This window comes from Portunus trituberculatus, chromosome 44, assembly GCF_017591435.1.
Source record: "Portunus trituberculatus isolate SZX2019 chromosome 44, ASM1759143v1, whole genome shotgun sequence".
NCBI lineage: Eukaryota > Metazoa > Arthropoda > Malacostraca > Decapoda > Portunidae > Portunus > Portunus trituberculatus.
In genome coordinates this window covers 26406167-26431763 of record NC_059298.1, presented here as the reverse complement: position 1 = coordinate 26431763, position 25597 = coordinate 26406167, and the positions used below count along the sequence as shown (strand labels likewise).

Genomic DNA, 25597 nt, shown 5'->3' with positions numbered 1-25597 from the left:
CACCATCTCTGCTGTACTCAGAAAATTTTGAATGACTGAGCTTTATGAACACAAAATTTTCAAGATCAGTTGTGGCACTTAGTCTTTATTAAGGAACAATAGTATTTCTAAAGGCAGGTTCGTATGTGTCAGTTTGTGGCTGTAAATGCTAGCCACTAGAAGTATCAACAGAGCCCTACTAGCCAGACTGTTCACACATAGCTGCTGGGAAGTATCAGCTGGTTGGCCTACATTTCTTTTAAGAAAAGTGTTCATCTGAACAAAAGACAGTGAACAGTGGCATTCAAATTGAATCATCACAAGTACTCATTCCTCTCCTCCAACAACATCCTTCAGAGAGGAAAACAGTCATTGGAGAGTGGCAACAATCTCATCAAATCTAGTTCTACATAGTTTTTTTTTTTTTTTTTTTTTTTTTTTCCTTCTTTTTTCTACTACTCATTTTTCAGGTTCCAGACATACTATATGTCTCTTACTAGCTCCAACATCTTCTTCTCTGCCTTAGGAAACCACATGTTCTAACCTCCCTTGACGCCACAATGTAAGCAGTGCCGCTAACGGCAGGAAAAGACCAACATGTCAGTCTTTGCAGCTAATTTTTTTCACCCGCTAGGCACCAAGATCTAGCTGAGAACTCTAGTGGCCAACATTTCCAGCCGCAAATTGACATGTGTGAACCCACCTTTAGGCTTTGTATTGTCTGCCTCACCACAGAGTCTAACACACATGGCCCAAATTGTGTTTTGACAAGATGTTAACTGCACTAAATGCATTTTCTTACCTGCTTCAGACTTTACTGTAGTCAACTTATAAGACATGAGCAGATAGTGGCATGGTAAAACTTGTGCTAAGTTTAAAGTTGTACAGACATTTCAGTAACAATATTTCTCTCTCTCTCTCTCTCTCTCTCTCTCTCTCTCTCTCTCTCTCTCTCTCTCTCTCTCTCTCTCTCTCTCTCTCTCTCTCTCTCTTTTCTTCTTCCTCTTCCTCAGGGCATTAGGCAAGGATGGCAGGCCTCGGTGTGTTGTAAGGATGAAGGTCACAGTTTGGAGTATCCTGAGTGGCCAGCTGTCCGGCCATCTGGTGCTTAGTGTTCCTGCAACTCACACTCTGCGGAAGGTGCTAGAGGCTTATTGTACCAACAAGGTGAGCACACCATTAACCAACAACACAGAAACATAAAGGCAGAGATATCATGTAGATAATTGAGTTTGTGTGTATGTGTATGTATTTACCTAGTTGTAGTTTTACAGGGCCTGGGCTTTATGCTTGTGTGGCCCCGTCTCCATATCTACACTTATCCAATCTTACTTTAAAAGTATGCACACTCATTCCAGACACTACTTCTTCATTCAAACTGTTCCACGTCTCAATACATTTTTGCGGGAAACTATACTTTTTAATATCTCTTACACATCTTCCCTTCCTCAGCTTCTTACTATGCGATCTTGTGCTTCGACTGGCATATTCTTCTCTCAGGATCAGATAGTCATTGTCCACTTGGTCCATTCCGTTGATCAATTTATAAACTTGTATGAGATCTCCTGTCACCCTTCTCTGCTCCAATGTTGGAAAATCCATAGCCTTTAGTCTCTCCTTATATGTCATTCCTTCAAGTTCTGGGACCATTCTTGTAGCCATGTGTGTGTGTGCATATTAGTCATCCATTAAGTTTTTGTCATTTTCTGCTTGATTAAGCTCTTCATGGACATTATGAGTGACATAACTCACCCTCATCCTCAGGGAGCTTCAGTGTCCGACAAGTATGTGATGCGAAGCCGAGACAACCACATCCTTAATCTGAACAAGACCCTCCAGCAGGCAAACATTGAAAACGGAGACACTCTCATGATTGGACTCTTGGGTCAGTATTTACAACCAACTCTGATACATGTAGTCCTGCACATTTAGGTGTCAGTGTATTGGTGATTGTTAACCATAGCAATTGTGGTGCCCCGTGCTGTAGTGAGGTAAGCTATGCAGAAAAAACAATTGAGAAAACATTGTTTGAAAGTCTTGCTCTGTACTCAGTAGCGTATTCATTTACCTTACTACAGCACTGTGTTGTAATGAGGTTATTGACCACTTGGCACTTGCCTCAAAGCATCTGCATTTCTATTGGCTGGTAGGTGATGACTCACCATAAGCACATGCAGTGGTTGTCCCAGTACTTCTTTCAGGCACTTATGACACTATCACTGATATCTTACCATACAGTTTAACAGTGGAAAAATCTTGAGTTTTACTATTATATTCTAACCTTATGAACTTATGTGTTTGGACTTTCAGAATATGTCAGGTACATCATGAAAGAGCTTGAATTGCCCTATCTGATAAGTGGGACTGAATTTCGACCCAGGTGTCACTTACTTCACTATAGCAGGGGGTGCCACAATTACAGCCTTTCATGTCTATTGGTGCTTGATCACCAATTCTGGACACAGAGATAAATGGCTCATTGTCTTCTGGATATTTTTCTGAAATACTTGAATATACATCAATACCCAATGAAACACTAATTAACAAGATTTACTTCCCTTATGATAGTCATGTGAAACAAGTTGTCCACTTTGCATAAGTGACAGCTATATTTATAAGCATTCTGTCACATCATGCTATCTTTTTCATACTACATTTTATTTCCATGACAAGTAAGTTTGACTAAAGATCATTGTGACTATGGCAATCAATTGTAGCTTGACTACAGTGTACTGGAAAAAGCTTGGTACAGTGGTGGTCCTGTCATGGATTAACTTCTAGGCAGGGTCTTTTCTCACAATCAGTGTACCTTGTAATCAGAACAATTTGACATTTATACTCAGCTGGTATTTATTTTTATGAATAGTACATCAAACATTCTTCTAACAGGTGATGAGAAGCAAACCTTCTCATTTGGAAGCTGGTACCTGGTCACCTTTGCTTCCTTCATTATTGGCTTCTTTGGCATTGGATGTGTTATGTGGTTATGTTTGCAAGTGCTGCCCAGACCACAGAAGGTGAGGCACTTACATCATGAAAACATTTTATGAGAAAGATCTATATTTCAGTCTAGTAAATTGCTTAGGAAAGATTATTATAATTGTTGTGTACAGTAATGCCTGTTTTTGGGTCTTATATACCCAGATACAGTATATTCACTTTAAATTTTCAAAAAGAGACATGTTTTGTTGTGTTCCAGTTTGGTGTTGTGATTGATGCCGGGTCTTCTCATAGTGAGGTATTTGTGTTCTCCTGGGATGGGGAGAAGCCACTGGGCACAGCTGAAGTGAAGCTGGTGCATCGGTGCTTCATTAATGGTGAGTGATGGGAACTGTATTACTATTAAAACATATGCTCTGCAGTCACTTAAGATAAAAAATGTTTCACAAATGTTTGTGTTCTTTTTAGAGATCATGAAAGAAATTGCAAGGTAAGTTTTGATCCTTAATATTTGTTGTTGTTGTTTTTCTTTGAATGCAATCTCTTTAGGTGGGAAAAAAAGACCATTGAAAATTTTTTTTTATCTATTTTTGTTTTAGATGTATGATTTAACTTCACATTTAGCATGTAGTCTTTCTATGTTTTTCTCCTTTCCTTTTTTTCTGCATGTATTTATTGGAGATGATTATCTGGATCAAGAGAGGTCAAGAAATGGGACTGGATGACTGGAATGCACCGAATTTGTATATTATATGTCTGTTATGCTGTCAGAGGTTACCACAGAATGTACCTTTCTCTCTGAAAGAAGTAAACTCTCTTCATAGACAATCTTCATGTGTAGATATTGAAATTTCAATGGCTCAGAATTCAGATTTATCATTGAGTTATGGTAACCTCATTGTGAGATGGTCCTGCTTATGGCCACACAGCACCTGATGCAGCCTCAGGGTTTGGTCTTGATGCCCTTAACTGGCCACACTATGTCAGTCAAATGTTTCTCCTGTCAGAAAAGGCGGTTAGAGAGGACACTTTTCACTTTTAACTCAAGGCTATCCATTCCTGTGAGGAAGAAAAACTTTGTTGAAACAGACTGTTGATGAGTATGGAGATATTCAAGATTGATAACCTCACTATTACTGTATGTTTGAAATGAGAAATTTCAATTAGTAATCAAGCAAAATTTATTGACTATCTTGGCATGCTCCATTTAACATGTAATTATTTTCAGGAGGGATAAACAGTTTTGCCAGTCATGTAGAAGACCTCCCAAACTACTTTGACCCGTGCCTATCAGAAGCTGAGGGGTATGTGCCGGCTGCCAAGCAGCCTGACACTCCCATCTACCTGGGAGCCACAGCAGGCATGAGGATCCTCAGGTAGTAAAGGCAGATAACACTGCTAGATAGTGTTTATTGACCACATTTATTCACATTTTGAACATTTTGTAAAGTATGAGTGAACAAAGAATTGTGATAGAATATTATTAGATTCATGTGGATATTATCACACACACACACACACACACACACACACACACACACACACACACACACACACACACACACACACAAAAAAAAAAAAAAAAATGGCAACAAGAATGGTCCCAGAACTTGAAGGGATGACATATGAGGAGAGACTAAAGGCTATGGATCTACCAACCTTGGAACAAAGAAGGGAGAGAGGAGACCTGATACAAGTCTATAAATTGATCAACGGAATGGACCAAGTGGATAATGAGAAACTGATCTTGAGAGAAGAATATGACATCCGAAGCACAAGATCGCATAGTAAAAAGCTGAGAAAGGGAAGATGTCTGAGAGATAGTAAAAAATATAGTTTCCCGCAGAGATGTATTGAGACGTGGAAAAGTGTCTGCAACGAGTGTGCACACTTTTAAAGTAAGATTGGATAAGTGTAGATATGGAGACGGGGCCACACGAGCATAAAGCCCAGGCCCTGTAAAACTACAACTAGGTAAATACAACTAGGTAAATACACACACACACACACACTCACTCACACACACACACACACACACACACACACACACACACACACACACACACACACACACACACACACACACACACACACACACACACACACACACACACACACACATACACACACACTTTGCCTGCTTCTTTGTTTCCACTTACTTATGACTTTAGGGAGGTTTTATGTCATTTTGGAAACTACACTGGCCTCCATAATTACTGCATATGAGTGAGAAATGAAGCCTGCCATCCTTCCTCTTCCTCTCTCTCTCTCTCTCTCTCTCTCTCTCTCTCTCTCTCTCTCTCTCTCTCTCTCTCTCTCTCTCTCTCTCTCTCTCTTACGTAATAACATACACTCACTGACACATACCTATTTTACATGATCGGCAGCACAGTGGTTATTGCACCCTTATGTTTGTTGATATGTAACATGGATTTTCAGTTATAGGTCTGAAAAATAATGAGATTGAATATTATTATTGTTATTATTATTATTATTATTATTATTATTATTATTATTATTATTATTATTATAAGACACACACACACACACACACACACACACACACACACACACACACACACACACACACACACACACACACACACACACGACGGCACGGGAAACAAACAAGGGCCAGCCATAAACAGCCGCCAACGCATCCCACCACACACACAAAGCTACCAGGCCTGGCCACCAGTGCACACCACCACACACCCACACACTCCCAGGAAGAATGAAATGAAATGGATAGACCTGTAAGAAATAAGTTACCAAATTCAAAATATGCCGATGAGGCCCAGGGAGCAAAACCAAAAGTGGCCATACAAAATATGAGTCCATCTTCAACAGGAGCAACAATGCAAGGAAGATTGGTTATGCTAGAGAAGAAATTTGAGGAGTTGGTGAAGGAATTAAAAGTTCAGAGGAGTGAGGAGGAGCAGGATAGAGAATTCCGCAAGGCTTTGAAGGAAAGAGTTAAGAGACTGGAGGAAAATGAAAAACGATTGGTGGATGAGAATGCACACTTGAGAGTGGAGGTTGAAAAATACAAGAGACGGTTGGAGGAGAAAATGGAGAAAGTTGTAAAGGAGAAAGATGACTTTAAGGAAATGATCAGTGAGCAAAGTGAAAGGTTTGAAAGGGAGTGGGAAATGAAGAAAACACAATGGACTGAGTCGAGGGAAGCTGAGATGGTTGGTTTACAAGAAATAATTAAAGATCAGTTGAATGAAGACAAAAAAGAAAGGTCTAAGGAACTGGTTAATGTTATGAAGAATAAGGAAACATTGATAAGAGAAATAGCAGAAAAGAAGAAGAGTGTGTTAATATTTGGGATGAAAGAACAAAATATAACATATAAGCCTAAGAGAATTAAAGAAGAATTAAAAACGGTAAGAGATCTGTTCAAAAATCTAAATGATGAGGAAAAAAAGACCTACAAGAAGAAGTGGAAGAGATCCATAGACTGGGTCCGTATAAGGAGGGAGTAAGGAGACCGATTAAAGTAGTACTGAAGTCACAACAATCTGCGGAGGACATTTTATATAGAACATCAAAATTAAGAGAGGTAGAAGGTTGTAAAGAGGTGTACGTAAGGAAAAATAGAAATGAGGAAGAGAGGAGAAGATATAAGGAATTGTTGGAAGAGGCGAGAAGGAAAAATGATGTGCGGTCTGAAGAGGAAAAAGAAAAGTTTTTTTGGAGAGTTATAGGAGAGAGAGTCAGAAATGGTTTGTGGAAAAAAGGAATGTGGAGGAACCCCTAGAGGGAGCAGTGGGTGGACCGTAATGTATACTAATATAGATGGGATACTGTCAAGTAGATTGGAATTGCAAGACTATATGATGGTGGAGAAGCCTGATATAGTGCGTTTGACTGTGACAAAATTACATGAAAAAACAAAGGTAAATTTGGATAATAAATATAATATATGGAGAAAGGCTAGAGAGGGTAAAGGTGGAGGAGGAGTTATGATTATGACGAAGAAGGAGATAAATGTGGATAAGGTTTGGTATGGGAAGAACAACGCAGAAGTGATAAGCATAAGGTTAAAAAGTGATGGAAAAGAATTAATAATCATGGTGACCTATGTACCTCCTAAAACAAATTCTTGGACATTAAGGAATACGACAATATGATCAAGGATACTTTACAGAGTTTGGAAAGTGTATTAACTGGAAAAAGAAAGGTGATACTAGTAGGAGATTTTAATTGTAAAGAAGTGGATTGGGAAAATCTAGTAAGTGGTGTTGGAGAGGAAGCATGGGGAGAGAGATTCCTTAATCTAATGATGGAAAATATGATGGAACAGAGGGTGAAAGAAAATACTAGATATAGAGGAGATGATGAACCGGCTAGACTGGATTTGGTGTTAACACGAGAAGTGTACCTATGTGGGGATATACAATATAAATGTCCATTGGGAAGAGTGATCATGTGGTTATGGAAATGCAGATGGCAATAACACAGCGAAGGAGAGATGAGACATACAGGAGTGGTAGATTGAATTATAGAAAGATGGACACAGAAAATTTGAAAAATTATTTCAGAACATTAGATTGGGAGGAGATGTTACAAATCAGAGAAGTGCAAAAAAATATGAGATTTTTATGAAATATTATAAAGAAGGAGTTATGAAATTTGTACCAAAGTATAAACCGAGAGAGGAAGGAAGAAAGGATTGGTTTAATGCAACTTGTGTTAAGGCTAAAGAAAAGAGAGATGTGGCTTGGAAAAGATGGAAAAGAGCAGGAATATACTAAATAAGGAGAATTATAGAGTGGCAAGAAATGAGTATGTGAGGGTAAGGAGGAGGAAGAAAGAAAATTTGAAAAAGATATTGTAGACAAGAGTAAGGAACATCCAAAATTGTTTTACAGGTTCATAAATGGTAAACTTAAAAGAGAGAGTCCATTGAAAGATTAAAAGGAGAGCAAGGGATAGTAGATGACCCTAAGAATATCGGAATTGCTAAATAATAGGTTTCAACAAGTATTTACTAAAGAAACAATGTTTGTAAAGCCTCAGAATGTAGAAGGAAATGTGCACATGGATGACATTAAGATACCTAAAAAGGAGTTATATAAAATGTTGGAGGAACTTAAAGATGATAAAGCGATGGGACCAGATGAAGTTTCAGGCAAATTATTGAAGGAATGTAGAGAAGAATTGATAGATCCATTATATGATATTATAAGGTGCTCATTAGAAACCGGGGAAGTACCGGTAGAGTGGAAAAGAGCTGAAGTGGTGCCCATTTATAAGGGAGGCAGTAAGAAGAGCCTCTTAACTATAGACCTGTGTCTTTAACAAGTGTGGTCGGTAAGATTTGTGAGAGGGTGATAAAGAAATATTGGATACGGTTCCTGGAGGATCATAAGTTATTATCGGATCATCAATTTGGCTTTAGGAAAGGGAGGTCATGTGTAACGAATCTACTGAGCTTTTATTCAAGAGTGGTTGACAAAATACAAGAGAGAGAGGATGGATGGACTGTGTATATTTGGATTTAAAAAAGCTTTTGACAAGGTACCTCACATGAGACTGCTATGGAAATTAGAGATTTATGGAGGACTGAAGGGAAAAGTGTTAAAGTGGATGGAAAACTACTTGAGATGGAGGGAGATGAGAACGGTAATAAGGGATGCAAAGTCGGACTGGTTGGTGGTGGAGAGTGGAGTCCCACAAGGTTCAGTGCTGGCACCAATACTTTTCCTTGTCTATATTAATGATATGCCAGAGGGAGTAAACAGTTATATTAATTTGTTTGCGGATGATGCAAAGTTGTGTAGGTATGTGAAGAGTGAAGAAGATTGTGAAATTTTACAGGCAGATCTGGATAGGATTTGGGAGTGGAGCAAGAGGTGGGAGATGGAATTTAATCTGAGCAAAAGTCATGTAATGGAGATGGGGAAGAGTGGAAGACGGCCAAGAGGGTCATATAAGATGGGTGAAGGAGTAGTGTTGAAAAAGGTGGAAAAGGAAAAGGATTTGGGAGTGATAATACAAGACCATGGGCAGTTTGAGGCTCATATTGACAAGATGTTTGGAGAAACATATAATTTGATTAGAAATATTGGATTAGCCTTTCATTATATGGATAAAGATATGATGAAGAAATTAATTAGTACGGTAATTAGACCAAGATTGGAATATGCTGGGGTGGTTTGGTCCCCTTATAAAAAGAAGCATATAAGGAAGTTGGAGAGATTGCAGAGAATGGCAACAAAAATGGTTCCGGAATTGGCAGAAATGACCTATGAGGAGAGATTAAAAGAAATGAATTTGCTTACCTTGGAACAAAGAAGAGAAAGAGGAGATTTAATACAGGTTTATAAACTGTTGAATGGTTTGGATGAAGTGGATAATGAACAAATGATGTTGAGAGAGGAAAATTTAAATAGAACTACAAGATCGCATAGTAAAAAGATAGCCAAGGGAATATGCTTGAAGGATGTGAAGAAATATAGTTTCCCACAGAGATGTGTGGAGGTGTGGAATAGTTTGAGTGAAGAGGTGGTGTCAGCGAGGAGTGTGCATAGTTTTAAAGGAAAGTTGGATGTGTGTAGATATGGAGACGGGCCACACGAGTATGATACCCAGGCCCTGTAAAATTACAACTAGGTGAACTAGGTGAATACACACACACACACACACACACATTAAGGCACAGAAAGGGCTTGGTGCATTCCTCTGTTACATTTGGTGTAAGAAATAGTTACCTGGTAGAACGCAGTGTGATACAAGGGTGCCATCTCAGTGACTTGAGTCTCATAAAACAATTGTTCCTCATAGACACATACCAGTCATACCTTTTTCCTCCAGATTCTTCAAGGATAGCCATGGTAGAAAAATCTCTCTTTCTCTGTTCTGTATCTTCCTCATTTCCTGGTCAAATACTTGCTTGTCATTTGGGTCATTCCACCATTAGTGTCGTTTCATTCGGAAATAACTTATGGGTGTACTCTTACCTATATCTCTTAGAGTTTATGCAGGTAGTGAGATATGATTCTTACCAAGATAGTACTAATGGCTAAAAAAAGAGAATAAGACTGTCCAGAACATTCTGTATTTATTGTTGATTTTGATATTCATTGTTAAAGAAGCCATTACGGTCATTACAGAAATGCAACCCAAAGTTTGACTTACTGTTATACTTGTGCAAAACTCTGCAAAAATAAAAGGAACTTTCAAAATATTTTATATGGAGGTTATAAATGAAGCTTTAAGCTATACAAAGATGTATAAGTTTTGTCACATTCCATTTCAGTTTTTCCTACAAAAAATAATGAACGGTTTTACGGTTGCTACAAAAATTTCATTACAGTCGTTGCACTGTGATTTCTTTAAGAAATTAAGCAAAAATAATGGCAATAATTAAGTACCAGGACATATAAATATGTGTGTGTGTGTGTGTGTATATATATATATATATATATATATATATATATATATATATATATATATATATATATATATATATATATATATATATATAGAGAGAGAGAGAGAGAGAGAGAGGGGTCAATCTGAAGTGTGAATCTCAGAAATCATGAAATATATATGTATTATATTCCAAATGGAAGCTTAACTTTTCAATTTTATGAGAATTAGAATCAGAAACTTCAAGAAGAGATGAAGCTATCAGCAACCAAGAAAGCAAGAAACAAACAAACAGTAAGCAGCTGGGATTCACAGCTGCTACCTTGAACTCTCCCCCCACCCTCATGCCTCTTACCTAACCTCCAATCCCCTTGCCCCACACAGCCAGGCTCTCCTCCACCCTCTGTGTTTATCATAACACTGCTGTGATCTATTCAAACACTGTTTGTTCTCATCACCTTCATCATCGCAACTACACAATATCACCTAATTGTTACTGTAACCTTCATTATTGGTAACAGCATACAACAGCCTTTCATATATCTTGCACACTTTTAGTAATATAACTCAGGGTAGTTCAATAATTTGTATCCAAACGTAGTTCCTCATGATGGAAAATTTCAATGTATTTTTTTTTTTACAATTTTGATTTGTACATACTGCAAGTGAAGGCTGGTGGATAACTTAGAAGAGTGGGGAGGAGGAGGGAGGTCGCCTGAGGACAAGTCATCATCCATGAAAACGTCTTTGTAAATTTTCTCCTTGTGTGATTCCTGTGAATCCACTAATGGAGTGCTGTGGCTCACTAACACTTCCATTCTCACCAGATTCCTTATTTTCATCACTAATAAGTCTCTTAGGTGCCATCGTAAGTTTCTAAATGAAAAACTACCAACAGATTGCAGAAGAATGTTGTTTTTCTCAAGACTTTGGCAGGACTAGGGATGCGCACCGACATCCAGTATACCGGTATTACCAATAATACAGTATCAGAATGGCACAGTGGCGGCTGCGAGAAGGGAGATGATAGAGCTTTGTATATGACCAAATGTGCAACCATTTGATTACCAGATATTTTCACCACTAATAAGCCTTTGGTGTTAATGTAAGTTTATAAATGAAAAACTACAGATAGAATGCAGGAGAATGTTATTCCAGTGACCGCAGCAGCACAAGTCACAACTGGTGGAGGGAGAAGGGAGACACCAGAGAGCCTTTGTTTACAACCATGTGTGTGGACGTTTAACTATTAAATTGAACTTTTGCGTTCGAGTATTGAAAAGTTTGAGTATTTAGACATTCAAGTATTGAGTCTCCACTGTATATATATATATATATATATATATATATATATATATATATATATATATATATATATATATATATATATATATATATATATATATATATATATATATATATATATAGGTGGCTTAATGGATAAGGTGGTGAGCGTGGGATGATGTCCACACATAGGTTCAAATCCCACCACTTACCACTTTGAAGCTTTGCCATTTGTCAAGTGGTTTAAAGTTACCTACGTCACCATGATACCCAGGTTCTAGGTGGTTACACCAAAGATGCACTTGAGTGGTGATATGTGTCCTAATATGGGTACCACTATTAACAAAATTGCCTGCGCCACTAATGGGCGGAAGCTTAACAGCGCTTCTCACATATACTCTTCAAGTATGCCTACAGGTACTATATAATATATAAAATATATATATATATATATATATATATATATATATATATATATATATATATATATATATATATATATATATATATATATATACAGGCAACCCCCTTTAACAAAGGTTCACACAACGAAATTTCGCTACAACGAAGGTTTCGTTTTACTACCATCTGCTCGTTTAACGAATACCAAACTCGCTTTAACGAAGTTTTATCCAGGTAATTTTTTCCAAATTTGAAAGCCCCACCGTATCATGCAAGCTGACAGGCTTTTGAATACATCAGGAGCTGCTGGTACTAAGGCCTGCCTCAGGAGAAATCCTGAGACACCTGTAGAATAAAGATCAAGATGAAATCTCTCTTGGACAACACAGGCGCTGCCGATACAAAGGCCTGACTCAGAAGAAATTCTGCGTCACCTGTAGCATCAAGATCAAGATCAAGATCACATGCACCACTCACTCCCCAATCAAAACATAACAGCATCACCAGCAGCTCATCTTCCCTAGTTCAACTTACCACCAAAACGCCTTGCAATGTGGCCTAACGTTCCTAAGAAGACCAGGAAGTCTCTTATTCTCGAAGTGAAGCTGGGTATTATTCACAGACAAGAGAGAGGCCAGAAAACTGATAACATTGCTTGCCACCATCTTGACTCCATCTACTGTCTACTATTTTCAAGTCAGCAGACTCTATTAAGAAGGCTGGTGAGACTGCATCTTCCTTGAAAGCTAAAAGAACCACCTGAACTCATGACTCTACGATGGATAAAATGGAAAGCCTTGTGGAAATGTGGTACATAAGTTTTGTATATGGTACCATGATGCGCACTTTGTTTACATTCCACAGGTTGCTGGTTAGTGTATTTCCCGTTTCACTCTCCCTCCCTTCATAAAGTTAAGATCATCAACATTATAAAGTTACGTACATACATACATAAGTGTACATTATAATGACAAATTAAACTATCTAAATGTTTAACTTCATAATTTTTACTTTCATTAAACCTTTCACTGTACTATGATGCACTCGTGCTTTGCTTATTCTCAATGGAAGTTCAAATCAGGGGTTAAACTTGTTATAATCGGTTCGCTTAACGAAGTTTTGCTTAACGAAGGGTTTTTTAGGAATGTAACCCTTCATATAGTTGCCTATATATATATATATATATATATATATATATATATATATATATATATATATATATATATATATATATATATATATATATATATATATATATATATATATATATATATATATATATATATATATATATATATATATATATATATATATATATATATATATATATATATATATATAGTTGTGACTTGGTGAGCTCCACCCACACATCTAGCACGGAAGTACCGAACACGGGAGTTTTTGGTACCTATTAACTGAGCTATGTACTGCACCTGTGTATTACAAACCTAGTTTAGACCATTTTTCAATTTTGGCCCTAAGGATGACATTAGCGTGGAATGACCCATTCCTCTTCTGATGCTTGTCCACTGTAATTGTTGATTTTAATAATAGCTTTTCTTATAGATTTCACTTTTCACTTTCTTTACATGCAGTTTATACATAAACATATGTCCAAATTATCTTAAAATAAGAAAGAGTAAGTCAGGGAAAGATATGGATGTCAGTGATATTTCTCACAAATCTTCAATAGGGGAAGAATTACATACATTATAGAATTTGAGGTCATTGTAGTATAATCTCTGACATTTCATTGTTCCTCCCGTGATGCACACAGGAAGGTGGAGCAACAGCGTCTGTACTGGACGTTGGAGGAGCCTCCCTCCAGGTAACCAGTGAGCTTTCAGTACCAAGTAGATGGCAGACAGTGCCCATCAAGCTCTTCAACCGTACACACAAGTAAGACTGTGACTTGCTTTCTACAGTGTACAGTCCATGGATTAGCTATCCTTTCCACCTTTAGTGAATGAATGATTTAAAATTTTAGTTGTTTGTAATGACTTTGTTAGGTACGTTTCATAGTGTTATTATATTGATAGCCTCTTCTTAAAGTTTAATTCTGTTTTCATTAGACAGTATTTTTGGTTCCTTGGCACTGAGCATCAAATTTTTCTTGCATTTTTCTGAATTCTGCTTATTATTTTTTATTATTCTTCAAAGTATTGCAGTCAAATCTGGATTTTTTTTTTTTTTTTTTTTTTTTTTTGCATACTTTCATAATGGGGTGACCATGAGGAATTTTTATTTACATCCTCTTTTTATGCTTCACTGTGGCTCATTCAAGGCCTGTGTGTGTGTGTGTGTGTGTGTGTGTGTGTGTGTGTGTGTGTGTGTGTGTGTGTGTGTGTGTGTGTGTGTGTGTGTGTGTAATTCACCTCGGTAGCCTGCTGGTCACCCAGCCAATCTTCCCCATTACGGAGTGAGCTCAGAGCTCATAGACCGATCTTTGGGAAGGACTGAGACCACATCAACACACTCCACACACCGGGAAAGCGAGGCCACAACCCCTCGAGTTACATCCCATACCTTTTTACTGCTAGGTGAGCAGGGGCCACACATTAAGAGGCTTGCCCATTGGCCTCGCCGCTTACCGGGACTCGAACCCGGCCCTCTCGATTTTGAGTCGAGCGTGCTAACCACTACACTACGCGGTGTGTGTTTGTGTGTTTACCTAGTTGTAGTTCTACAAAGCCTGGGCTTTATGCTCGTGTGGCCCCGTCTCCATATGTACACTTATCCAATCTTTCTTTAAAAATGTGCACACTCGTTGCAGACACTACTTCTTCATTCAAACTGTTCCATGTCTCAACACATCTTTGCGGGAAACTATACTTTTTAATATCTCTTAGACATCTTCCATTCCTCAGCTTACTGTGCGATCTTGTGCTTCGACTAGCATATTCTTCTCTCTGGATCAAATACTCATTGTCCACTTGGTCCATTCCGTTGATCAATTTATAAACTTGTATGGGATCCCCTCTCTCCCTTCTCTGTTCCAATGTTGGAAGATCCATAGCCTTTAGTCTCTCCTTATATGTTATCCCTGTTCTGGGACCATTCTTGTAGCCATTTTTTGTAGTCTCTCCAGCTTCCTTATGTGTTTCTTTTCTTCTTTCTGCATATTCCAATTTGGGTCTTATTATAGTACTTATCAGTTTCTTCATCATTTCTTTGCCCATGTAGTGAAATGCTATTCCAATATTCCTTAGCAAATTATATGTCTCACTGAAAATTCTATCAATATGGCTTGCCGGTTGATTATTTTCTTCCATCGTCACTCCCAAATCCTTTTCCTTTTTTACTTTCTCCAGTTCTACTCCATTTCCCATCTTAGAGATTCTCACTGGTCGTCTTTCACTCTTTCCCATTTCCATGACATGGCTTTTGTCCACATTGAATTCCATCTCCCACTTTTTACTCCATTCCCAGATCTTATTTAGGTCTTCTTGCAGTATTTCACAATCCTCTTTTTGCTTTATAACTCTGCACAGTTTTGCATCGTGTGTGTGTGTGTGTGTGTGTGTGTGTGTGTGTGTGTGTGTGTGTAAGAGAGAGAAGAGCAGTGTTAGTGTATAAGAATGTGTTGCATGAACAGATATATGTAGCTTCAGCAATTTTATTTATTTATTTTGTTTATTTATTTATTTAATTTAATTTTTTTTTATTTATTTGTTTTTTTCAACACAAGAAGACCACTTACTAAGGGCAATAAAAATTCTATAATAGAAAGTCTTGGTTAATACGAGTTTCCATATAGAATTCCAAAGAGAAGAATCAAGTAATGGAGGATAAGTGTCTTGAAAACTTCCTCTTGAAATAGTTCAAGTCATAGGAAGCAGAAAGTAGAGAAGCAGGCAGGAAGTTTGAGAAGTGACAAGAAAAAGGGATGAATAATTTAAGTTATTTTTGTATTAGAGAGGTGGACAGAATAGGGATGAAAGTATAAATTCTTGTGCAGAGAGGATATGAGATGAGGGGAAGCATGCAATTAACAATCTCATAAGACCAGTTAGCACAGACTACCCATTAGAAGACAGCAAAAGATGCAACATTGAATTCTGAACACTGAACTTCATAGAAGGTGTTTTAGCAAGAGATATGATGTGAAGTTTCCAGTTCAAAATATAAGACTGAAGATGTTTAATATAGAAGGGGACCATTGAGTGTCATTGAATAAGAGTCTGGTAGGTTGTGTTGATAGATGAAAGAATTAAGTTTTAAGGCGTTAAACATTACTAAATTTGTCTTGCTGTAATCAGAAGTTTTGTAGAAATCAGAAGTCAGGTGTTTTGTGGCTTCACTGTGTTGGCTTATTGCTTCCTGAAGGGTTGGATGCCTACTAAGAGACATGGAAATGTGTAAGGTGGTATCAGAAGCATAGGATTGGATAGGGCAAGAAGTTTGATTTAAAAGATCATTGATGAATAATAAAAAGAGAATGGGTGACAGGACAGAACCCTGAGGAACACTACCATTAACAGACTTTGCAGAACGGTTATAATCTACTACAGCAGCAAAAGAATGGTCTGATAAGAAACTTCAGATGAAGTTACAGTAAGGATATAAGCCACAGGAGGGTAGTTTAAAAATTTAAGCTTTTTGCCAGAACCTATCAAAAGCTTTTGATATGTCTAGCAAGAGCAAAGGTTTCACCAAAATGACCAAGTATTAGCAAGGAAAGCCAGATCACAAATAGATCAGCCTCATTAGAACCCATGCTGGCAATCAGATATTAGCTTGTGAATTGATAGATGTTTAAAAATCTTCCTGTTGAAGATAAATTTTAAAAAAATAGAGGAGCAGGAAACTTAAATGAAGATAGTAGTTTGAGGTATTATAGCAGTCATTATTTTTACTTTCAGGCAGAATGTAGGCAAACTTCCAGCAAGAAGGAAAGGTAGATGTTGATAGACAAAATTGGAAGAATTCAACTAGGCAAGGTGCAAACATGGAGGCAATGTTTTGGAGAACAATAAGAGGAATCCCACGATGTCCATAAGCCTTTTGAGGATTAAAGCCCGTGAGGGCAAGGAAAATGTCATTATCTTGATTGGTAGTATGGAGTAGTCACAGGGTGGAGGAGAGAGAAGAACAAACCTTGAATTATCCAAGATGGAGTTTTTAGTAAAGTTTAAGGGAAGATTTCAGGTTTAGATATGGATGAGATAGCACTGGTGCCATCAGGTTGAAATAAAGGAGAGAAAGATGAAGAAGGAGAGTTATTGGAGATGTGTTACTGTTTAACTAGATGCCAGAAGTCACAAGAAAAGTTAGATCTTGAAAGATTTTAGCACTTTCTATTAGTGAAGTAGTGATTGGCTAATTAGAGAACAGACATGATTCTAGGCAGAAATATAAAGTTCATGAGATTCTGGTAATGGAAGTATCAAATACCTTTTCTATCCCACCTCTCTATCACATATAGCTCAGGGACAGGTTATGTTAAATGGAGGTTTAGGTCAAGAGAAATAGTGAAGGATGTATGCCTCCAGACACTTGTCACCTCTGTTATGCACTCAACACAGAGATGGTCTTTGGAATGGAAGCAGTAATCATTCCAAGGAAAATGAGCATAATATTTCCTCAGGCCCCCCCAACTAGTAGAGGCAAAATACCAGAAGCACTTCTACTTTTGGGATCCTGAGGAGAGATTGAAACGATAAGACAAGATACAGATAGGAAATTGTGATCAGAGGAGCACAGTGGAAGGAGATAGGATGATAGCATAAACAAAAGGGATGAGAGATTAGGAAAAGGTCAAGAATATTGAGTATATCTAAGATAATCAGGAATACAAGTAGGGTGTTGCACTAATTGCTCTGGGTTATGGAAGATGATCAGTGAAGGGAGAGGAAAGCCAAAGCTGGTGATGAACATTGAAGTTCTCTAGGAATGGAGATCTCTGCCAAAGGGAAGAGAATCAAGATGTTCTCTACTTTGAAAATTTTATAGTTGGAGGAATTAGGTGAAAGGTATATAACACAAATAAATTTAGTTTGAGAGTGACTGTGTGGTTGTAGCAAAACGTTGAAAAATTCAGAAGATTAAAGAACATGGGCATGAGAACAAATTAAATCACTGTGCACATAGACACAATATGCAATTTTGGCTTGAACATGAGGATGAAGAACATAGGAGGGAACAGAAGTGCTACTGCCAGTTGCCTCAGACACCTGTGTTTCATTTAGATAAAGATAAGGTTTATTAGAATAAATATTAGATCTAAGGCAATGAATGTTGCAGAAGCTAATAAAAAAAAGTTGAGATGAGTGTCAATACACTTAGCATTGATATGAGAAGAGCAGTGTGACCTGGAGAAATTTGTGGTCCCATCTCCAGATGGGAACTCCAAAGCTGGGTTAGAAGTCATCATACTGATTAAGGATTTTGAGTGGATAGTGTGTGTATTTTAGTTGCATGTGGTTCTGTGTTAAGGAAGAGTTGTCTTTAGAGGTCAGACTTTGTGTTGTGGGACACAAAAGAAAATGTTTAATGAAGTTACAGCTGGGATACTGATAAATCAACAGCATCTACTGATCCAGTGTTTCAGACCTACTGGGAGTAATTATTCATCATTTTGGCAGTTGTTAATTGCCTTCTAAGACTAAGCCATTACTGAATTTAGAAAGGACAGACATCATGAAGTTAATACTATTCCTGCCGTACATTCTCTTTCAGAGTGATGAGCAAGTCATTTCTCTGCTATGGCATTGGAGAAGCTCAACATCGGTATAATTTTTTCCTGCTTAATCCTAACAAAACGAAAGATGAGGTCATCCCAGCAGAGAGTGTGACAGATCCCTGTCTGGCTGAGGGCCTGACTCGCCAAGTGTCCCTAAAACAGCTCAGGGCTCCCTGTGCACTCACTGACAATTCAGAGCCACTCTTGTCTCTCACCTCAACCATAAACCAAAGTAAATTGAAAAGAATCTTCAAAAACTACAGGAAACAAAATGAAAAAGAGGGGGCATTGAATGAGAAGTCTTCAAAAAGGGATGAGAAAGTTGAAGGGAGTGAGTCTGAAAGATATGTCACTGTGCGTGGATCAAGTAATGCTGCCAAGTGTGAGAAAGAAATGAGCCACCTTTTTAACCGGTCACTGTGTGAGTCAACCTTCACATTTGGGGACTGTATGGATGCCCAGTCTGTGCATCTGGGCAATGGCACACTGTATGTAAGTCTAAGATTACATTTTTATGTGTTTTGTGGTGCATTGGAGTTTCATTTTCATTTCTTGTAAAATCAACTTCCAAGCAATTAAGTGTTTATCTGAAATGGTGTATGTATTCACTGGTCTTATTGTCTCTATTTTTATGTATGAAAATCTTTTTCTTTTATGAAGACAAAGGTCTGTCTGTTTATTGCATCATCTCTTTCTTTATTAATATTTTTGTGTTATTCCTCAGGCTTTCTCTGGCCTGTTCCACCACCTGATGGAAGCTCTTGGGATGGGTCCAGGTGGCAGCCTTGATCTATTCAAGGGTGTGGTGTCAGCAGTGTGTTCCATGGATGCTACAAAACTTTCACTCATATACTCAGGTGAAGAGGATAACAACTTTGCATACAGTATAGTCCTCAGCCCATGTGCATATGTGCATGTAGATATGCATCACTGGAAATTATCTTAATACATTTTTTTTTCCTCTCAGATTTAGAGCCAGAGATAACGGAAGATCTTTGCTTTGATGGCATGTTTGTGTATAGTCTCCTCACTGCAGGACTTGGCATCAACAATGACACTTTCAGTAATGTGGTTTTCTCTGATGAGGTGAGTACTGTAATCTAAGCTCAGGTTTGCATGGCTTTTTGATTTCCAATTAACACAAGTTAACAGTATTTAGCTAATATATTGTGATATGAATTAAGAAAAGGGTTCATAGTTGATCTACCTTCTGCTTCAATCATATAGTTTACTGATTTGTTCCTGGATCTTGTCCTTCCTGCTTATAAAGAAGACTTTTTGTGTGAACAACATAGTGGTGTTTGATGCATTGTATATCTCTCAACATACAACTCTTATAAATCTAAAATGTGGTACAGTATGTTTATTTATTTATTATTATTATTATTATATATATATATATATATATATATATATATATATATATATATATATATATATATATATATATATATATATATATACAGTAGATATATATATATATATATATATATATATATATATATATATATATATATATATATATATATATATATATATATATATATATATATATATATATATATATATATATATATAGTATATATATATTGTAATATATATATATATATATATATATATATATATATATATATATATATATATATATATATATATATATATATATATATATATATGTGTGTGTGTGTGTGTGTGTGTGTGTGTGTGTGTGTGTGTGTGTATATATATATATATATATATATATATATATATATATATATATATATATATATATATATATATATATTTTTTTTTTTTTTTTTTTTTTTTTGACATTTTTAATGAAGGTGTGTGTGTGTGTGTGTGTGTGTGTGTGTGTGTGTGTGTGTGTGTGTGTGTGTGTGTGTGTGCTTACATGTAACATTGCATAGATATGCATATGCTCAACAGATTTGTCTTGATATTTCAAATTTGCATTATCACACTTTGATTTAAAATCATGCATCACTTGCACATGAATGTTTGTCATTGATGGTACCTTTACAGTTTGCAGAGTTCCCTTTATCTTAGCAATTTGATTATTTTCAGATTGGAAAGATGGAGGTGGTGTGGCCTCAGGGCTTCATGATCAACAAGACCTCCAACCTTCCCAGTGAGGCACACTTGCCTCCCTTCTCTCTCCCCATCCTTGTACTGCTCTTGTGTTTCTTCTCAGCCTTCATTATCAGTGGTGTTCTCTTCCTGCACCACTCACTCAAAATCAAGAGGCATAGTACATCCTACCAAAGGTGTGACCTTCATCACTCATAAACTTTTCTGTGATGTTTAATTTTGCAGTAATGCATTGTATCAGCATGCATTCTCTGTATTTCTTTGCATTATTGTGATGGGAAAAAACTTTATGAATCTCTATTCAGTAAGAGTAATGAAAATATGAAATTTCTTAATGAGTAGAATGTAAGACCTTTACTTAATGAGTATTAATCAAAACTTATGCGATCTCAAAATATCTCAAATCTATTTAATGTAAAGGTTTAGGAGACTCTTTGTGGAGTCATACAAGATGTTGATCATTGATTATCCCTTTATCATTATCTAATTAATTTTGTAAATAAATTCTTTTAAAGAATGTTCTTCACAATGGCAGCTTGTACTTCATTTAATAAATTAAACAAATAAATGGGCTTAGTACTCACAATAATCTTTTCTGAATACATTACAACCTTCATAACAGTAACTAGTTAATTTTGGAACTATTTATGGATTTACATATCACTATACAGTAATTTACTGTCTAAAGGCAAAAGTGGAGACAATTTTTCTCAAGAGTGTTGGCACTTATTTGGCAATGACCTATTTTGACATTGATTACCAGAATTAAACAAGGATTGTCATTGAAGACAAGTATTTGAGAGGATGATAACATATTTTAGAAGCCTTGCCACAGAACCCAGGTGAAGACAGCATAGATTGTCACGTTATTATAAATTATTGATTCTTAAAAAAAATACAAAAATAATGCACTTTGTCATATGAAGTGTTTTTAATGTGTGGTGATACAATTTTCAGCTATGAGATTCAGAGTGTTTTCTTTTATTCTCTTGGAATAGTGACATTGCTTAGCCACATTTTGTGGCTGGATTGAAACAGTTCTGCCTCTGCATTCCTTGTGCATCATGAAAGGCAAATAAGGAAAGAGGATAAGAGAAATAGAAACCTATCCCCTGTACTTTTGTTCTGTATTGAGATAAGATGTGATGTCTTTAGCAATTCCCCTTCAAGGGAATTCTGGTATACAGATTCACTGATACTAGAAGGAGATTCAGGTTAGTGAGCAGGTTGAGTTGTGTTGTAATGTTCAGAAATTGTGGAGATAAATGAAGATGAGTGATTACGGAAGAGATAATCTATTGTGAGAGGCCTGAGGTTAAGCTGAAGACAATGAACAGGATGGATAGTGAGCATCAGATGCAATAAGGATATCTGTAGAACAAGGAGTGTTTATCTGTGATAGGCATGAGTAGTGAGTTGTGAATGCAGCATCTTGACAGGAGATCCTGCATATGGTCTATTCAGCTTATCAGCTCAGGAACAGGAAGTGTAACAAGATAAGCCAGCCCTGCTGTTGGGCTCTGATAACAAATTTGTGCTGATACTGACAGTATGGCTAGTAGAATTGTTGTGAACATGTGAATGTATGCATGCGTCATCTTGACTATCCCATTCTAAAATCAAGGAAAACAACTAAAAAGACCCCAGAACATTGAATTTTTAAGGATTTAAGCCAAGACTTCCAGGCAAATATTACTGTGTGAATAGGTGATAATCCAACAATGAATCAATGCTACCACCCCAGTTACTGTCCCATCTGTTTTTGACCCTAAACCAAGACCTCCTCTACTCGAAGACCAGTGTGAGTGGAACCAAATGAGGTTGATCTCAGAGTCCCCACACCCCAAATGAGTCCAGCAATTATTAACATTGTTAAGGAGAAAAGAACATCTTACTCAAGTGGTTCGCCCTTCTGACTGCAACACTGCCCAGGAAGCAAAGGGCAGAGCATTTAGGGGAACTAGTAACCACAACACCAGTCTTGGGAGGCAAAGAAAAAGACAAGTGAAAAAGCAAAACATAAAACAAAGCAAATCTGAGTAGGTCCTGTATGAATATTGCTGAATCCAGAATCAAGTTAAACTAATGAAGAATTTATTTCCTTACTTCATTCAGTTACCTACTTACTACATGCTATATAACACTTGGTAATAGTGCATGGAATGTGATGAATTTCTAATAATTTAAAAAGAAAGAAAAAAAGTACTCAAACATAATAAATTGGAAATTCTTATGATTTTACGTGAAATATCATAATCCTCTGATTAGATATAATTGATGTCATTACTCAAGTTATTTGATTGGCACTTTTTATACAAAAAACTTAATATTGATTTTGATATTCCTCTTCAATCTGTACAGTCTCAAGCATATACCGTCTCCTTGTTGCAGGTGTATTGCTGACCACATTGATCAGGAACTGCAGAAGTTCATTCAATAGAAAATATTACATGAGGAGGAGGAGGAGGAGATCACAAAACTAATAAGTGGTAATAAGGTACTATTACTGTTTGTCTAGGGAATCCAGCCAACTCACCAATACCAACAGTGCTCTTTTGTAGTGATTATAGTTCTATTAGAACTTGGCATCAAGACCAAAATTAATGCAAGTTGATACTATTCGAAGAATTGGGAAACTAATATTCAATGTTAAAGAATATATCTAGATAAGTTTTATGAAGTAATGATAATAAAGAGCAATATGGAATGCAAGAATGTATGACACAGAGAGGATCTTCATACTCCATCACCACAGTGGAAAGATGCCTCATATCTTGGCTCACAATTTGTTTACAGTGTCTGAAATGGTGACTTGCTTGCTTGTATTGCTCTTAGTCTTTATACACTTGGAATACTGTTTTATAAGCTCTCAGACTTATGGGAACTAGGAATGACCTCAATGAGGATTGTTCTATTTTTATATATCCTGTTATATGGTACTCAGTACATGTAATTCTTAAGAAAGACTGCCATGTAAGACTTGCAAGTCTTATTATTTGATATATGATTAAGTTACAGGTTTGAATGCAGAAAACCTTTTTTACCAACTGAGATCTCCACATTGAAGCACCTCAGACAAGGTGCCAAATCTTGTCATATCATGGAATCAGAGCTTTTGAGGAACAGGTTCCCAGTCCCTTCTATGAAATAAAATAATAGATAGTAAATGGATGAAATCTAGTTGGTCATTAAAGAGAAAGCAACAATATAACACTACTGTATTAAGGTAGTGTTTCCTTAAATTTTCTTGCCTTCCCTTTCATATTTTTCATTGAATAAATTATGATTTATGTTTTAGAGTTGTTTTGTCACATATTCATGGAGTAAAACGTCTCGGCTCTCTTTGCTCTGAGTGCTAAATGCTTGTAGTTTTCTTGCCAATGCTGAAAAATTCATCAGATAATATTTTTGGGGCCATTGGCTTCATGCCATCTTTTCTAAGATTTGCTGAGAGGTACTGAGGGAGGGTCCAGGGCTCATAGTACCTACAGTTTATGGCAACATTACTTGGGAGAATGAGTAGTTTGTTAAGTTGCCAAAGCACATTCAGATATTTTTGACAACTTTCTACCTCTTTTTTGTGTAGTTGTAGAATGAAAGAATTTTCAACCTAAGTCAAGTTGTGTCATGTATACTTAAGAACATGTTCATGTGAGGAGAATCTAATGTAGTGCATGTGTCACTGTACACTCATCTGTGTCTTTAGTGATGGACATTAAAAATACTTCGTATGAACAGGTCATTAGTTGTATAAGTTGGCACGTGTGATACATAGCTTACTTTTGTGGTGTACTTATTTGTCATACAGAATACTTTAATAATGAACAAATTGCATTCAGTCATGATTATTCAGTAGTATATTTATGAAGTGAAAATAAACTGATCCTTACAATATATAACCTTATGCTGATTTTTAGATTATTGTAATCCTACATGCCAGCTTAGAAAGAAAGCTCAGTCAACTGTTTACTTTATATTTCTGGCTGTGAACCTGCTGGTCTTGGTCTGAGCCATGGCCATGCAGACACTTGAGGATCAGTGGTGTCCTTGGGAAGCACAACACTTAACTACACTGTGGCCCTTTCTTCTCTATACATTATTAAACTACACTGTGGCCCTTTCTTCTCTATACATTATTAGTTTCTATAAGTTTCCCTGAAATGAAATAGTGGAGATGTACTATTTATGCTTGCTTAGGTGTTTAGGAAAAAGCAAAAAAAAAGCTTTTACAGTGTTTTATCCTGACTCAAAGTGTTAATAATGTGTTCACACTGTACTAAACCAGTTTTTTACCACTATCATTATTCTAGAGGAATATGTAATCTTCCAAATATACTTATAATATATAGAAACTTGGAATAAATTGAATGATTCACCGTGTAGTTTTTTTTCCATAGCCTTGGATGCCTTGCTCTCTCTGGCAATGCCTGATATAATTTTAATTGTCTTGATAACTAAGGAAACAAATAGTGTGTTGAGTTTCATAGGTGGGAGATGTGACAATGGTGGCACTGAAGTTCAGGTTTGTCCACACCACCATACAAGCCAACTTTGCCACTGAGTACATTAGATATGGGTATATAAAAGTATTGTAGATTTTATGGAGTTGATTCATTTGAAACTTTTTTTGCTTTGGTATATATTTGCACACCTTGAGATATCTTACTGTTTACTATGTTTGCATGCTCTGCCATTCACAACACTGTATCAAGTGTGACATGTAAAGATTTTACAGTTTTAACCCTATTTACTTATACCCATAGGTAGATAAGGATAAATATCCTTATGGGTTCATGATTTTTTATTACATACAATACTGTATTCTCTGAGTTTCAT

The 25597-nt window shown here is 36.7% G+C and overlaps 1 protein-coding gene and 1 non-coding gene across 2 annotated transcripts; one reads left to right on the top strand and one right to left on the bottom strand.

The window, feature by feature from the left end:
• Positions 1-992: 992 nt before the first annotated feature.
• On the top strand, positions 993-25136 carry LOC123518763 (ectonucleoside triphosphate diphosphohydrolase 1-like). Its single transcript, XM_045279764.1, has 11 exons — positions 993-1146; positions 1744-1864; positions 2869-2996; positions 3179-3296; positions 4148-4295; positions 13756-13887; positions 18667-19162; positions 19395-19527; positions 19638-19756; positions 20738-20937; positions 23153-25136. The coding sequence occupies exons 1-11, from the start codon at positions 1033-1035 to the stop codon at positions 23199-23201; spliced, it is 1758 nt and encodes a 585-aa protein (XP_045135699.1). The 5' UTR covers positions 993-1032; the 3' UTR covers positions 23202-25136.
• On the bottom strand, positions 14569-14642 carry Trnal-caa. The gene has a single exon. It is a non-coding gene; the product is annotated as a tRNA-Leu (tRNA).
• Positions 25137-25597: the final 461 nt, after the last annotated feature.